Genomic DNA, 17008 nt, shown 5'->3' on the forward strand with positions numbered 1-17008 from the left:
CAGGGGGTAGGTGTTTGTCGATTCCTCCCTTCCCTTCTATTGTTTGAGGTTTTGGTGGAGTGATTGGCAGAGACCGCATGTACCACTAGAAATGCCCATGTTGTGCGTGGAATAACATTAACACAGGGTAAGTTTTATGCTTATCAAAACCATTTTTGAAGTTCTTTAATTCTGTAATAGTCCCCGCGTGAGGGAAGCCGGAGTTTGAGCTCGCGATGGCGTTGTTAGCTAAGCAACGCTGAAGCTGTCATCCTCACCCAGCAGAGGAAAACGTGAAACGTTACGTTAGCTCGTGCTAAATACTTAATAAAGATAATAGGAGGTTCATTTCCAGGAGATTTTGACAAAGAACGAACAAGCAACTCACCACTGGATCTGTAGGTTAAGCTTTAATCAGGGTAAATGTTAGCTGGCCTGCTAAACGTGTTTATTGCTTAACGTCAGCGAACACAACACAGTTAACATAAATGTCAGTGGCTCGTGTTTGCCTTTATTTGACAAAGTAACCGTCGTAACTATTCAGAAAAGAATGAACATATGCTGCAGTTAAGTGTTACCTAATTCACACTAAGCGTTACTCCGTCTACTGGAGAAGTGTCGTCAGCCACCGATAACGGCATTAGTCATTTTCAAATTGCAACACTTCTCTAAAATCTTCATCCTAAAACAAACATATTGGTATTTTCTGGAAGCAGCACCTGTCGAGGTACTAAATAGTTTTTTGATAAGTGTTCCGCAAACAGGCAAGGTGCATTCTGACAGTAGAAGTTGCACAATTTCTGTAATTATGTTCGTACAGCACCTTTTATACAAGAATTGCAGCTCAAATTACTGTACAACACAGAAATCACATGCAGCCAGGGCTTCACATATAAAAGACAGAATGAACATAAAAACAGGAATAGAAAATGAATGGAAAATAAGCTGGAGAATAAAACCCACTTGATAGAAGTATAAAGATAAGATATTGTAGGTAGTAGTTACATTGCTCTGTACTGTTTCCTGCTTTGGGCAAGTAATGTCTGCTGAGGATCCAGTCAGAGGTTTCTGGTTATGCAGTTGAAGTGGTCTAGTCAGTGTCACATGCTGCCTCTCACGCCTTATTTCTCTAAAAGCAGACCTCCGGGCTCCATCCAGTTTGTCAGATCTGCAGATGCTGTGATGCAGCACAAATAGAGACAGTGCAGCAAGGCAAATAACTGGCAAATGACATCAGGAAGGGTATCCTTCCATACTTAACGTTGGCAAATCCAGGTCAGCGTTTCAGCTGTGGAGGGAGAAGAAGTTTTAGGTTTGGGCATTGTATTATTTGCTTTGACATTGGCTTATATACTAGAGCATGATATTCATATTCACTGCTGCACTTGTTGTAGGTCACTCTCTTTGGATAAGAGCATCAGCTGAGCGCTTAGATTAGACATGAAGGGAGATGAAGCCTGTCTAAAGCTGATGTAAGCAGACAGTCGTTCTGGGACAGCCGTGACAGACTAGTGTGGTGTATAATGCTGCTGTGTTGTCTGCATTTCATAGAGTTGCTGTCAGGGCTGCTGCCTTCCTGCCTTGCTGACACACATCTAATTTAAGTTCTGTGAGCTAGCGAGTGTTTTTGTTTAACCTTGTCAAGAAGCTAAAGTGGCCCCGGGACAAGAAGTCCATCTCTTGCTTTTTTAATTTCGAGAAATTTAACTCCAATTTAGAAGAGCGGGCCGTGTCACGAACAAGAAGCTGTCTGGCTGTGACAGTGTTACTCATGAGATGACTCACTGGCACTTGGTCAATATCAGCCTCTACATTTTAAATTGGGCAAAGAAGAAGCTCGCGTCTGGAAGATGTTGCTATGAGCAGCATCAACGTAATGGATGCAGAAATTCTCTAGCCGCCTCATGCTGATGTCAGTCGCTATTAAGGATGATTGATAAATGGAGTATTTTTTGCTCCTAGCTCTCACTTGAATATGACTATTGTAATTCCAACATCAGACAGTCGATGCCAGTGTCATTAGTAGGTCAGCACAGGATATCTGCCAGGCCTCTAATGGTAAACAGCACATTTAGGCTGGAGCATTGCGTGTCTCACAGTAATCTCCTCTATGGAGCAAATAGCTTCAGTCTCAGTGTTATGTAAGCAGAGGGTGAATGTTGCCCAAGGACTCTGTCTTTCCACATGCACACTTACTGACACACACACACAAATTTGCATGGGATATGTCTTCATGCACAGGCCAAGCACTAAGGGCAGTGATGCAGATGGCTCCTAAAGGATGCATGACCCTGCACAATATCCTCTCAGTGAAGTAGCTCAGTTGTGGGGGCAGTACTCATGCTCAGGGCTAAAAGGCTGAATATCTTGGCCTCTGCTGCACCAGCCTCCCAACTTTATGGAAGCACGATATTAATTTGCTGAACTTCTCCCTTTACTTTATGTTTTCACTGATTCTAGCAGCAGAGGGTTAATTGGAAAAGAAGAAATGTGTGAATGAAAACAGTTATAGCCTCTCAGGCATGGCCTGTCGCTGGCCAAATGTCTTTCATTTTCCCAGTTCTCTGCTGGGAGCTCATCCCTTCTAAAGAGAGCGTCCTGTCTCATTCCTACAGAGACAGGCAACAGGATGTGGGAGGGATCTGTCTCAGCCCTCCCTGAAAACAGTATGTGACACGTGAGAAGGAAACGGTCTGCTTTGTGCTCACCTGTAAATTTACTATGAATTCACAAAGAGTAACTTTTTATCTATATCTTCATGATATAGATTGAGGAAAATAGACTCGCTGTAGCTTCTTGAGATTTTACGACTTGACTGGAGTAGTTTAAATGGTTGTAGTGGCACGTAAGATATGTCAAAGCCTAAAGAAGATTCCAGACAACCGGGGATTAAAGTGAGCAACAGCAAACACCGTGGGAGGAACGCTGTGTTCATCTGGCTTTCAATGCCAGCAACCAAGTGGGAAGGAGAAAAGAGGGAGGGCAGCAGAAGGAAGTGATGAATGTTGTCAGCAGCCTGGAGTCAGAGATGCTCCATGCACATACTGATCATTAGCAACATAAATGCTCCACCAGCAGAATTAGAAACATGAGCAAAGTCAATGCGAGCTGTCGCCTCTGTGGAGTTGCTTCTTTGACGCCTATCGCTTCTCTCCTCAGGTGAAAGGTGTGCGCGGGCACCGCCCATCAGTGCAGGAACAGGATGTGATGCCACAGCGGAAGCGGCTGCCGTTTTCTGTCCAGCTTTGCGTTCGCTCCAAGGACAGGACATGTTTGAAGCCAAGCCCCGGGCGGTGGAGAAGAAAGAGTCGAGCACTGAGACAGGTAGTGCGTTTGTGCTGTCCATAGCTGTGTCACACATGCTGATACTGTGATATGATCAGTGAGATGTGTCTTTCTCAAAGGCCGCAGTGCAGCAACTGGATGCTTTGTATGGATTTTCAGAATGATGCTCTGCCAATGTCATGCTGTCCTTCAGTACAGTGTGTTGTGTCTTCGGGCTTGACGCTATAGTTAGCCCCATCTGTCCCAGTAAACCACATGTTTGCTGAAGTGGAAGGACATTGGCTTGTACAGTGGCTGAGCCAAGAGAACACACACACACACACACACACACACACACACACACACACACACACACACACACACACACACACACACACACATTCAAAGTCTTCATCAGCCCACACTCGCTCTCAAAACACATTCACTGCAGTCTGACATTCCTCATCTCATCATCAGTGCTGCACTGTTTTGACAAAATAAAAGCATGCCTCTTCATTCACTTTATATTATGAAGTCCTAATATAAGTCCTTGATTTGTTTTCAGCATCAGCAGTATTACAGTATTATAGCTGATGTTGGCCTCCATCAACTGAATAATTACAGCATATAAATATGGCAGCCATGCACGTCCTTTAATCTGTTAGTATACTGTCAGTCGGCCATTTTCAGAAGTGAGAGCAGAAATACAGAAATTAAAGGAATAGTTCACTGGTTTGTATGTTTAATATGGAGCTGATGCCTGGAGGCTGTTAGCTTAGCATAAACAGATTCTGTCCAAACAGGATGTAGGGAGGCATTCAAAATTTGATCATAGTTTCCTCCAAAAAAGACATTAGAAGTTCTTAAAGAGTCTTAATTTTCATTGATAAAATGTTTTTGGACGTGACTCCAAGTCGTCAGGAGACATATTACTGTTAGCTACGGTAGCCAGGAGGGTCGTGTGTCAAGTGTTCATCAAGTCCATCAGTTAATCCATCCATCAATTTTCTACCACGACTCTAAGTCCAGATTGCATACATTAATGAATTATTTAATCAACAATTATTATGGAACTTGAGGCCATATTGTCCCGACTGGCTTTCCATCCAACATTCATACTTTTGCCGGTCTCCTTGTGAAACAGGTGGTGAATTGCATTGTATGTGGTATTGAAAAAAATCATAAATTTAGCTTGGTGAACCCTGCGGAAACCCTGCAAATCCACGCATAAACCCTTGTGAAACCACAGCCATTTGTTCTTACACTTCAAACCCACAGATGAGGGGCTGGGCAGCAGCGGGAAGCATTACGGTTCCGGCTCGCTGGGCTCTGGTTCGGCCGGCTCTGTCTACCTCTCAGACAGCCAGGACTGGGTGGTCTCCCCGAGCTGCTCTCCGGACGAAGGCCCCGGCCACCACAGTGCCATCTCCCCCATGCTGGCAGAGGAGACCTTCCGCTACATGAGTGAGTGTTTGTATTTAGATCTCACTTTAATGTCACACATGCAGGAAAACCAAGTCATTACACTAGTTGTTAATCAGTTGGATGGATAAAAATGAACAAATTGTGTGTCTTTCTTGCTATCCTGCTTTTGCGTCTATTTTCTTTTGATTGGCAAAGCCTGTGGCGACGTCACTGAGCAGATGGTGTGCTTGTGTGTGTGTGTCTCAGTGCATTAGACACGTGAGGGACTCATTTTATACAGCCTCTTCAATTAAAATCACAGGGATTTAGTGCAGCGTGGATACTGTTATTTGGTGTGTGTGTGTTTGTCTGCGCTTGTATGTGTCTGACAGCTCTGACAGTGTGTGTGTGTGGAGAGAGAGAGAGAGAGGAATCCAGTGATCCAGCCAGAGTTAAGTGTAGCTGAGTTCAAATCCAGAGCCAGAGTCACGGGACAGAGTGATGAGGAGGAGGGGGAGGGCAGAGAGGATTGATAGAGCATGAAGACAGGACAGTAGGGAGGAGAGTCGGACCATGCCGGTTTTAAACACCCACAATGAGGAGCTTTACGATACCTTTGCCATGGAAGGTGAGCGGAGGCGCGGCGCTTGGTGTGTGTTAGAGTGTGTGTGTGTGTGTGAGATATGTGAGTCGGTGTGACCGCAGAAGCAGCTCCAGTTGTGTCTGCAAGGTCGGACAGAACGTGACAGGGCGGAGGGGAGAGCGTGTGCATGCTGTGTTGTGTGTGTGTTTCTGTGTGTAGTCGAAGCCTCGAAAGACAGGAAGTGTGCATGCCTGAATGAATGCCTGCGTGTGTTTACGTTCAAACAAGTCGTGGTATGTGGGAACAGATAGATGTGACTTCCTGTCTATGTTTTTCTCTTCTTTGCACAATTTGCTGACTGTATTTCCTCTCCATTTTGCAGCTTTGTGTTTATAACAAACCGTTTTATCAAAAGCCTGATTTGATTGGTCCTGAGCTGTCGAGTGTAGCGCGGTGAATGCACAATGCTGTTGACGTGGTATGTGTGTGTGCTCACTGCACGTGTGAGAGAAGGGGAACTGTAAGGGTATATTGGTTTCACCTTCCTGCTCCTGCTCCACTTCTGCAGGGCAAAATCAAACACGACCTATTAATAGTGCCTGATGCCCTCGCAGAGGCATGTCATGTTAATATCCACATGCCCCCTGGTTGTCCTAAAGCAAACATGTACAGTAGATATGAAGACGTGTGAGAAGGCTGAGAAAAGTGTGGTTTTCATGCATTCCTACAACGCTGACAACATTTCAACAGCCTAAATATTCAATTTCTCGTTTATGGTGATCCAAGTATCTCAACTATCAAGTATCCCATTTTTGTGTCATGTTGTGAAATTGGAAGAAAGAGCTGTCTGACACAGTTGGCTGTTTGAACAGCAGACATTTTACACTGTTACGACTGGATTTTAAAGTTAATGCAAAGGATGTTTATTTGAAGACTCATAATGCAGCAAAAATCGCACATTGTATTGTTCAAGTCTAAAAGCTTGTTGAATGAGAGTTCAGTAGCGTTCCTCAAAGGCTCAAAAGGCTCAGTTGTTCACAAGCAAGGATGGAGCGACGTTCACCACTTTGTGAAGACATGATTGCATAAACGTTGCCAGTAAACACGGTTTGTTTGCAGATGATTTTGTTCTGTTTTAATGGATATTATATTTAACTTTTTAGGAGTCTGGGTTATATGAACATGTGGTTTTATGACTGTGCAGCAGTGAGTCATAGTGTTGACACATGATCAGAGTTTACAGCCTGATTCTAATAGTTTCTGGTCTTGGAAACTTTGACCCCACTTGTGTGTGTCCTGCGTAATACCTCACAAAACCACATAAGCAACACAGCTGACACTATTCGTCTTGCGTCTGTTTTAATGCAACGTATGGGTCCTCAAACTTGACCTTTGGGTGTTTCAGTGAACAAAGTGAACAAATGTTGTTCCTGCAGCTGGTGCAGCTAGATTTATAAGTGCCAAAGGTCCAAACAACCATGAAATAAACTATCTGTGATGTTTCTTATTCAGTCACTTATTGACCATTGCACTGTGTGTGAGCATGCATGCGGTCCATTAACCAATATGAAAATGAATGGACCAGTTTTATAATTCATTGAACTTTGCAGTTATGCAGTTTATTGTGGTCAGAGTTCAATCTCACAACCCACACTAGTGTGTGTCGCTGTGTCTGGGCAGTGTGCGCCATTTCAAGGAATATCTTCAGGTCTTTAATGTCGTGTTTGGTAGATTATGACCAAACTGGACCATGGACATACTTAATACTGGTAGTGACAGCATAACTCTTCCCGGTAGGTAGTGTGTGTGTGTGTGTGTGTGTGTGTGTGTGTGTGTGTGTGTGTGTGTGTGTGTGTGTGTGTGTGTGTGTGTGTGTGTGTGTGTGTGTGTGTGTGTGTGTGTGTGTGTGTGTGTGTGTGTGTGTGTGTGTGTGTGTGTGTGTGAGTGAGAGCGAGGGCGAGAGAGACAAGCGCACTTGGCGTTAAATGAACAGTCACATGAGAGATTATATGCATTGTGCGTGCACAGTGTCGGCCCTGCTGTGTGTAACAAAGATAGCTCCGTCTGGCAGAGGTTATTTTTAACAGTCGGTTTTTGGAGGAAAGTGCAGCGTCCAGACCCAGAGGTCACTGTGGGCCTCAGATTACTGGACCGCAGCTCTCATCCATTCGAGCAGCTGCTTCACTAAAGGCTTTCTCTAGACTGTTTCACCTGATCAAAGCCTGCACTCAGTGGTTGCAGTTATGAGAGTCTTTTCTTAATGGATTTGCTGCATTTTGTGGATCTTCTTTCACCAAATTGATTCAGTCAAATCAGCACTGATCCATGTCAATCTGTTGCATTTTAATATTTAGCCATGTTTCACTTTCAGTATCAACTATACTTTATAAATTGTTTCAAAGTTGTTGTTTTTTTAAGTGTTGAAATCGAATAGGATGTTGCAAAAGTTCACCTTTTTTGCAAATATAACCAAAAAAAATGAAGGCGTATGATTGACAGGGCAAAGAAAATACATAAAATATCTAGTTTTTCTCAGGCCAGTGGGGCTGCTTTTAGGCACAGAGTCTGGAGTCTTTCCTCAGTCTGTTTAATGGGTCTCAGTAAAAGGCAATGTTTCAATGATTAGAGATGCCACTTCTCTTTAAACAGGTGGAAAGGCGAGCGGTGCAGCGCTGGTGACACCCACTCAGGTGCTAAAGCGGACCAAACTAATTGATGCGTAGATTCTCTTACTCTCAACAAACTAATGTTCCTACATGAATTGGATTTGTCGAAGCTTCAGCTTTCACCCTCAGCTTCTTCTCTCTAAGTCTTGCCTCTCTGTGCCGCTCTTTTCCTTTCTTCTTTTTCTTTTTTCTGTCTTTTTGTCCCATTCGTCTTCAAGCAAGCTGCTTGCTTGTTCACCTTTTGAACTCTCCTTTCTTGTCTTTCTCCTGTCTCTCACTAGCGTATCTTGCTTTGGAGCCCTCTTCTTATTCCCACCCCGGCTCTCAGAGCCTCTCCAAAGGTATCCTTCTCCTTCTCTGTCTGCCTGTTCTGCTCTGCGGCTTGTGCATTTCGCTCTGGTGTGAGAGAGGGGCTTCAGTCCACAATGTGGCTCAGGCAGCTACACTTGGATCTGAAACCACTCCAGAGCCACAGACCTGGAGCCTCTCTCTGCTTTTTGCATGTAGATGGCAGCAGACAAGCGATTTGCATAGTGTAGGTCTGCTGTCTGCCACTGTAAACAGCTTGTAGTGGTGTAGCACTGTATCGTGTGTTTGTGCAGTCTCTTCATGTCTGTATAGAGCTCTTGTGGCTTCATTACATTCAGACCACTAGCAACCACCTGGCCACATTGTGGAGCCATATCATCACAAGGAGTCAATGACCTGACATATATTTTAACCACACTTGTTCATGGTTGATGGCACAGTGTGGTCAAATGCAGCTACAGTAAGTAGCAGATTTTGGCTGCTCGCGTTGCTTGTGGTCAGAACACTGTATTAGGTAGTCAGTAAAGGTGGCATGCTGCAGAAGTGCGTTCATTAGTTTTGGAGTGATATTTAATTTTTCCTAAAATGTTGTAGTTTTTTGTGTGGAGTTCCCTGAATGCACCTTTTGCATGCTCATGCCACAGTATGTTGAAAGATTGCATGTGTGTATGCGTGTTTGTTTGTGTGTCTGCTGAAAGTAAAGTTCTCTTTCTGGCCAGTCCTCAGTGCTGATCGCGTGGAGCAGATGGCCAGGACTTACAATGACATGGAAGTGGTCACCCAGCTTTTGGCTGAGGTAGGTGTCCCCTCACTCGAAGCAATGTGGTTTCGATCAAGAAGCAGCACCTGATTGGCTAACTGACTTTGGGTGCTCTGTGCTCTCGTTGCACAGCGGGACAGAGACTTGGAGCTGGCAGCTCGGATTGGTCAGTCACTTCTGCAGAGGAACCACCTGCTGCAAGAACGCAACGATGCCATAGAAGAGCAGCTTGCACAGGCCCTGGACCAGGTAGCTTAAACATGCATGTTATTACTTTGTCACTTTCCATGGTTTAACTTGTCCAAAATAACTATTTGAAGATGAAGTAGTTCATTAAAAGAGTCCACAAATGATGAGTTTGTCTCCCTGAACCTCGTGATGAATATCAGGGATCTGCAGATTGATCACTCTCCCCAAACCTTCCACACTGGCCAGGTTCACCAGCTGCAGCATGAGCTCAGTAAGAAGGACGAGTTGCTGCGGATGGTGGCCAGCGCCTCGGAGGAGAGCGAGACCGACTCCAGCGTGTCCACGCCGCTGCGGCAGCCTCTGCCGCCGGGGGGAACCACCGCCGCCGCGGCACTCAGCCAGCTGGAGTCTCTGCAGAGCAAGCTGCAGGAACTGGAGGAGGAGAACCTGGCACTGAGATCTGAGGTAGGAAGTGTATGTAGGACGGACGAGGTCGTAGTGGCAACAGGGAAACACTGGAAGAGGAAAAAAAACAGGAAGTGAATCAGGAAGCTTGAAATCAGAAGCACATTTCCAGAAGTTGGTATGATTACAGATCTGATTTAATGCTGCATCTGCACTGAAACAAAGGGAGAGTGACTTATAGATATATCTGTGATGCAGCCATATTGAAAGATTCTTCCCCTGCAGAAAGAGTGGGAGGAAGATGAAGGATTTAACCTTTGGTGTGTTTGTGTTTCAGTTCCTCTATAAGCTTTTATAGAAGGCTCTTTTTGATGACAAGGTGTGCTGACAGCAGCAATAGGATGTGAATTATGGTGAAAGGGAATGAATGAATGACTGGTTCCTCTCCACATCTCCACTCCAGGCATGTCAACTGAAGAGCGACACCATCACCTTTGAGGAGAAGGAGCAGCAGCTCGTGAGCGACTGTGTGAAGGAGCTCCGTGAGTGACATGCACACACACATGCAAAAGCCTCACATAAAAATAACAGTTATGATGACAAACATGTTTTATGACGCACCTTTCGAAACATTCTTCCCAATAAAAGCAGTGCGCATTTTACACAGAGATAATAAAAGCAACTAAAAGCCATAAAAATGAACAAAACACAGAGTCATCTGGAAGGCTTCTTTTAACTTCAATCTGTGTGTGTGTGTGTGTGTGTGTGTGTGTGTGTGTGTGTGTGTGTGTGTGTGTGTGTGTGTGTGTGTGTGTGTGTGTGTGTGTGTGTGTGTGTGTTTGTGTGTTGCTTCTAGGCGAATCCAACAGCCAGATGGTGTCTCTGACAGATGAACTGTCTCAGAAGAACGAGGAGCTGCTCAGACACCAGGAGGAGATCGCTCAGCTGCTCTCCCAGATCGTGGAGCTGCAGCACAGAGTGAAGGAGGTGAGGAGCACCGCGCCGGGTGTATCAATTCACAAACGAAGGCCATTTATGGTGTGCGTGTGTTTAAATGCTTCTGCTGTTTGGATGCAGCTGGCTCTGGAGAAGGAGGAGCTGAGGATCCACCTGCAGGCCTCCAAAGATGCTCAGAGGCAGCTCACAGCAGAGGTACAGCCTCACACACTCGACACCAGTCGCAGATCATCTAAATCACAGCTGCAGCTTTAGCACAGCGTGTGTGACAAACCATGACACTGTGTGTGTTACAGTTACAGTAACTCTGATTATTACACCCAGTAATTCTTTGATTAAATGGAATTCCATTTGAACAGTTTCTGTAAATTGATCTTTTAATTAGTGATTATGTTAATTTTATAAATCCGTTCAAAGGTTATGCAGTGTATTTATTCCAGTGCAATTCAACTTCAGACAAGTGACTTATTAAATTCTACATTTACAGTCTGAATACATGCTGAAGTGTTTCCTTTGCTTAATTAATTGCTGCATACATAAACAAAGTCCCTTAAATAACCACTGCGTCTGTGTGTGTGTGTGTGTGCGTGCGCGCGCTGCAGCTGAACGAGTTGGCAGACAGGAATGCAGAGTGTGTCGAGATGCTCCACGAGTCCCAGGAGGAGATCAAAGAGCTTCGCAGTAAAAACACTCCCTCGTCTGGGATGAGAAGGCACCTTTCCTACGGCCTCTACCCCATGGTGAGAGAAGCACACTGAAGGTTTATGGAGCAGCACCGAGCAGGAGGTGGAAGGAGTCTTCAGGCACAAATAGTTAAATGAAGATATAAGATGCATCAAAAATAGAAATCAAAAACAAAAATGTCAGGGAAGTGTGCTTATCAGTACAGCATATGTAAATTACTGATAGATTTTACAGCTGCTGCCTCGTTTATTTCCTCTTGAAAACACATTTTTTACACTCATATTGTAACCTCTGGCCTTTACTGACATAAAACGGTGATATAAAGACTAAGACTAAGATTCCCCACTGAAATCCTGCTCGGGGGCATATTTTTCCACTGTAATGTGAAGACAGCTGAACAGAAAACTCCAGGGGACACTTTAAATGTGTGTGTTTGTGTGTGTGCGTCTGTGTGTGCACAGGACTCTCTGGCAGCAGAGATCGAGGGCACCATGAGGAGAGAGCTGAGTGTAGAGGAAGAGACCGCCTTTCAGGACCAAAGGTCAGACAGACCTCAAACGTCAGTGCTGTAAAACACACATCTGATGAAAAAGACTGATGCACGAGGGGACGGAGACAGAAAAACAATTTAACAACAGATAAATTCTGTAATATACTGAGTTCTCTTTATTCCCCATCACATGAATCCAAAATGTTTTTATAGGGCAATTCAGGCAGTGGGTACAGTAATCCACATTTATTGACATCACCAGTCTTTTGGACAGATGGCAGTGATAACACAGCTTATGATCAACTTCATGGACCTGACAGCTGCTCTTAATGACTTGTGGTTCAGAGGTCGATAGTATTTGTGGCCCTCGTCGTTGACCTTTTCCCTCTTCGCCCTGCAGAATATCCCAGAAGCGAGTCTTCCAAACGGTCCGCTCCATCAATGCCTCAGCGTCGCGGGCAGCTCTGGCCACCCCTCCCATCCCCGGCTCGGGACAGAGCTCTCTAGTGATGACTGCCCAGCCCTTCCAGTCCACTCAGGGGTTCGTGTTAAAGAATGCTGACTTCCTGTCTTACATTTTAAATCACGTTTGGGCACTTTCAGCTCAATAAACGGGCCTGTGTTTGCAGGGAGGAGGTGAGACTGGGCCTGCCTGGCTCCCCGGGAGGAAACGACCTGACCAGAGCCCTCCACCGGCTGTCGCTGCGGCGGCAGAACTTCCTGTGTGAGCGTCAGTTCTTCCAGGCGGAGCGCGAGAAGAAGCTGCAGGCGCTGGTAGATGAGGAGGGCAGCGGCTGCAGCTCGCCGATGGGCAGCGTCCTCTCCTCTTTCTCCAACCTGTCAGAACTCTCCTTCAGCTCCAGCCTGTTCAAGACCTTCCTGCCTGAGAAGCTTCAGATCGTCAAGCCCATGGAAGGTAAAGTTACAGCGACGTCACATCGAGTTTGCATGCTAGTTTGCATATTTTTGCTTGGAAAGTTATTAAAATGATGTCAAGAAAGTGCTCGGCTTAAACAGGAGAATGTCTGAAAAAGCTCATGTGCAATGATACAACATGTTGGCTTGTCTTTGTTACCTTATCCATCAAAACTGTGACATTTCTTTGTCAGGCTCACTGACGCTCCATCACTGGCAGCAGCTGGCCAAACCACACCTGGCCACCATCCTGGACCCCCACCCCGGGGTGGTGACCAAGGGTTTCTGCCCACTGGCTCAGGACGCTGTGTATCGCCTGTCCGACATGGAGGAGGATGAGGAGGAGGACGAAGGGCACAGAGGAATTGGCGTCCTGGAGAAGGGGGCGGCAGAGCAGGGTAAGGAGGAGGAAGATGAGGAAGAGGAGGAAGGCGGGATCACCTTCAAGGTGCGCTTTTCGTCGACACCGGAGGAGAGGAAAGACAAAAGGCATTCTGTGTCGCCTCTCCACGCCCCGCCTCTCTCGCCCACCCTGCCAACGTTGCCTGGGACACCTGCCGCGTCCTCCTCCGCATCAGTCCTCTGCCTGACCCCCGCACCCAATCATGTCCCTGTGAAGTCCAGCCTATCATCTCAGTCCATTCCAGCAGCCTGTACAACACTGGTCCAATCACAAAGTCAGATTTGCACCTCTGCAACAACAACAACAGCAACAACAACAGCAACAACAACAGCATCTTCCTCTGGTAAATACTAGAAATAGAGGAGGTGAGGAGTTTGAATTGTTGCCATCAACAGTAAGACTTTTTCTCACATCCTGATCTGTGTTTAGTTCAAAATCCAGGAAAGTGTCAGAGCTCCACCTTCTCCACCTACACCATCACGACCTGTCGCATCCTGCACCCCAGTGACATCACCCAGGTCACCCCAAGGTAAGGCCTCCGCAAAGGCCAGTGTCATGTTTGTGTCATTTCTTTTTTTTAATGCAGTGATGAATGACAGGAAATGAAGGGGAATGCATACTGACATCCTGCAGGTGGTATGAATCAGAGGATGTGCTCCTTTGCTTTTAAATGTAACCTCTAACCTTACAATCTGATGTAGTTTTTGGTTTTTCAAAGGCTAAAAAAGAGACGCCACCCTAAAAACTCTTTATATGACAGGCGTCTCTCTTACCATGGCCCCATTCATACAGCTCAATGTCTACACATGGTCACTTGTCATGTTGACACGTGTCTCGCTTTCTCTGTCTCGTAGTTCTCAGTCGTCCCTCTTGGCCAACACACCCAGCTCCATGAGGACAGGTCCCAGCACCCCTGTGACTCCCTGCAGACTGAGCCTCGGTGACTCTTTTCCCCCTCGACGCCCCCATGCGCCCCCCAGCGGCCTGGCCAAGCTGGTGCTGGAGAGGGGCATTTCTGCACAAGTCTCCATCGACACCCCGCCTTCATCCCCAAAACCCACACGCCGGCAGCCCCTCTTCCGCCTCCTCCCAAGCACACCCCCTAACTCCCCCTCCCACTCACCTGCTCCCTCCCCTGTGCCCATGGAGCCCCGCCAGCACCAGGCGGACAATTTCCTCGCCTCGCGACCAGCAGAGCTTTTTCTCCAGGACGTTTACGGGTTGAATTTGGGCCACGCACCACATCCAGACCTCCCAAGCTCTTCCCAGGAACCCCCAGGTTTTGTCCCGTCCCCGAAGTCAGACAGATCCGGGCCTGACCCAGTCAACGTCGGCCTCGTGGAGAGGCTGCGGCGGCTGGGATTCACCAAGGTGCTGCAGGGTGCGGAGTCAGAGGCTTCGGTGCCGCGCCAGGATTCTGCTACTTTTGTGTCAGCGAGCGGAGGAAGCCTATTGGACGGCCTGAGGCGCAACCAGAGCCTCCCGGCCATGATTGGTGCCCGAGCAGGGAAGTCATCTGGCAACCCGACACCTCCTCCTCATCCCACCACCCTGGCTATCCCCCCACCTCCCTGGGGAAACCTCAAAGAAAGGCGCCGGCATCTTGCTTCTGTCTCTCATGTCCCGTCAAGTTCAACCAAACGCTGAGGGGAAGTAGTGGATGGACCAGAAGGGCAGACATTTCAGAACACGAGCCCCTCCTTCACACATCTTCTTCCTCCCCTCATCTCTCCTCCTTTCTGCCTTTGGAGAGAGGAGTCAGGGCATCTGGTGGGCAGAACAATCCCTCCTTTTTTTCTGACTTAATTTTAAAGCACAATTTAACTAAGCTGACTGTTTTTAGCGATACCGCAGTGTCTATGTGTGTAGATATTTGCCATGATGCTAGTTATCGAGGCCTTAGCTAGCCTCTGAGTGGGTTATTCAACTCCCGGTACCTTCTCAGTCGTGTATGAATTTTTGATTTGCTTATGTGGTTTTCCCGTGAGGCTCTGGATGTTCAGGAACAGGAAGTAGAGGAGGTCAGGGAAGGACAACACGTACGTGAAAGAAGGTTTGTGGATGTGGATTAGAGAAGGGTTAAGATGAAGGTATGAAAGGAAAGGGACGAGCAGTCTTTGCATGTTTATTCATGCCAGGAGAAAGTAAGTGAAAGGCAAAGAGAGACTGAGCATCCAGAGTCTTACTATTTCAAGGGCTTGTTGTGTAGTGGTTTGGAAAAGCTTTAGTCTGTAATAAAACAGTATCATCTGCAAATAACTACAGTCAGAAGAGAAGGGATTAACTTACTTTTATTACTTAACGACTGGTCAACTCTAAGTGCTCGCTGATTTAACGGCATACTGCCAGGCTCGTAGTCAGACCATGCTATTAACATGCCAGTATTAATATTCTAATGATTTTACAGTGGTCCATCGTTGCACTGATGTCTGGTGACCGTCCATGTGCCGTGCCCCTTTTCCCGCCTCTTTGCAAGCGTCTGCATGACATGTCAAAAGCAGCCTTTCCCACAGGTCCCAGCATGCACCTGTCGGTAGACAGGTGGGGCCAGGCCGAAGGCGAGGTGAGAACCATGTCAGAAGCAGGTCCTTGTATTTTGCGCATTTTTAATGGTATGAGGCCTTAAGTAGAAGCCAGCACTGTTCTGATTTGTGTTAAGCCATGTTTGTACATATTAGTTGCACTCAGTGAGATGTGGAAGTCGACTTTGGGCTCATTTGCTTGCTTGAAAACATTTCAACACACCTTCAATAGGCAACAAATGGGGAGTTTTATCATTTCAGTTTTCAGCCACCGCCCTATCTCAGGCCCGTGGGACGTTCAGGTTCAATCTGTTCAGAGGGAAAAACCATTGGCACGTTATTTTAGTTTTGTTATCACGTCAGGGTTTATTATATGTGGTTGTTTTGTGTTTTGGGTTGTCATATGTGGTTTACACACTGGCCAGCAGGTGGGAGTATTCCTGTGGGTAAGCATGAGTTCATTATGCAGCGCACTGACTGACATCACGTTTAGATACAAGGAGGCGTTGAGCTTTGTGCTGGACCCCCGTGACCCTTCACCTCCAGTGGTGCTGTCCCTAACATCCGTCAGTCCAACCAGACCCTCCAACCCAGCTACAGCACTTTTACTTTTTTATGTAACCTTTGTTTTACTGACGTCACTATTTGAAGTTTATAGATTCTAACATATTAATGAGATAATTTAGCATAACGTGTGCCTGTTGTAACAATGTCAGCTAACATTTGGCCATAAGATTTTAATATATGTAGCAGTATTTTTCTTTTTTTTTTTGCTTTCCACATGTAGAGGCCCACTGAAGGGAATCCAAATCAAGCCAAATGTTTTATTTTGAAGAAATGGAATACTCTTGCTTACATGTGTGTATGTGATGCATTTTAGCTCTAAAATATTTAACAAAGGAAGAAGCGCTTCAGTTTAATGTTTTGTGTGTCTGTAGGATTGGGAGATGAGGAAAGAAGGCAAAACCAGTTGTTGTAGTTGTTATGTCCACTGTTTTCCAGTAAAGCGCGTGGTTCAGGTTTGTGTCTTTCTTTCAAAAAAACATCCTGTGATTTCTTTATGCCTCCCCTCTGAGATCATGATCCTCTGTAAACTACTCATGGCTATTATTCAGTTGCCTCTTTTTTAAAATAAAGCAATGGAAACAATGCCGCTGACGGCGACTACTTTATTATGACTCATTACATTTGTCCTTTAGGGACCAAGAACGTCTGAGCCAAATTTCATAGCAATCTGTGAAACGTCAAGATATACAACTCCTAACCTCACTGCGGCGCCAGAGGAGAAGGCGGGATTATCCGGTCATTAGGATTCCCCCGAGGGACCATGAACGACCTTTACACACTTTCAGTGGAATCCATCCAGTAGTTCTGAGGTATTTCAGTCCGGACCAACCAACATAGGTAAACTGCTATTCATAGAGCCAAGCTGCTGCGAGCGTGGCTGTAAACAATGGCTGCAATGTTTGCGTTTTGTG

At 46.1% G+C, this 17008-nt stretch overlaps 1 protein-coding gene across 3 annotated transcripts; it reads left to right on the forward strand.

The window, feature by feature from the left end:
• Positions 1-5: 5 nt before the first annotated feature.
• trak2 (trafficking protein, kinesin binding 2) lies at positions 6-16679 on the forward strand. Of its 3 annotated transcripts, XM_070993983.1 has the most exons (17): positions 6-127; positions 3139-3303; positions 4522-4707; positions 8178-8237; positions 8925-9001; positions 9098-9214; positions 9401-9619; positions 10023-10101; positions 10416-10546; positions 10637-10711; positions 11119-11256; positions 11662-11741; positions 12091-12231; positions 12320-12606; positions 12800-13351; positions 13438-13537; positions 13863-16679. In XM_070993983.1, exons 2-17 carry the CDS (start codon positions 3249-3251, stop codon positions 14653-14655), a joined length of 3090 nt encoding a protein of 1029 aa, XP_070850084.1. In that variant the 5' UTR covers positions 6-127; positions 3139-3248; the 3' UTR covers positions 14656-16679. The 3 variants fall into 3 exon arrangements, with proteins under 3 accessions (XP_070850084.1, XP_070850085.1, XP_070850086.1); XM_070993984.1 differs by lacking the exon at positions 8178-8237; XM_070993985.1 differs by lacking the exons at positions 6-127; positions 3139-3303; positions 4522-4707; positions 8178-8237 and adding an exon at positions 5109-5275.
• The last annotated feature ends 329 nt before the right edge of the window (positions 16680-17008 follow it).

This window comes from Chaetodon trifascialis, chromosome 24 (assembly GCF_039877785.1).
Source record: "Chaetodon trifascialis isolate fChaTrf1 chromosome 24, fChaTrf1.hap1, whole genome shotgun sequence".
Classification (NCBI taxonomy): domain Eukaryota; kingdom Metazoa; phylum Chordata; class Actinopteri; order Chaetodontiformes; family Chaetodontidae; genus Chaetodon; species Chaetodon trifascialis.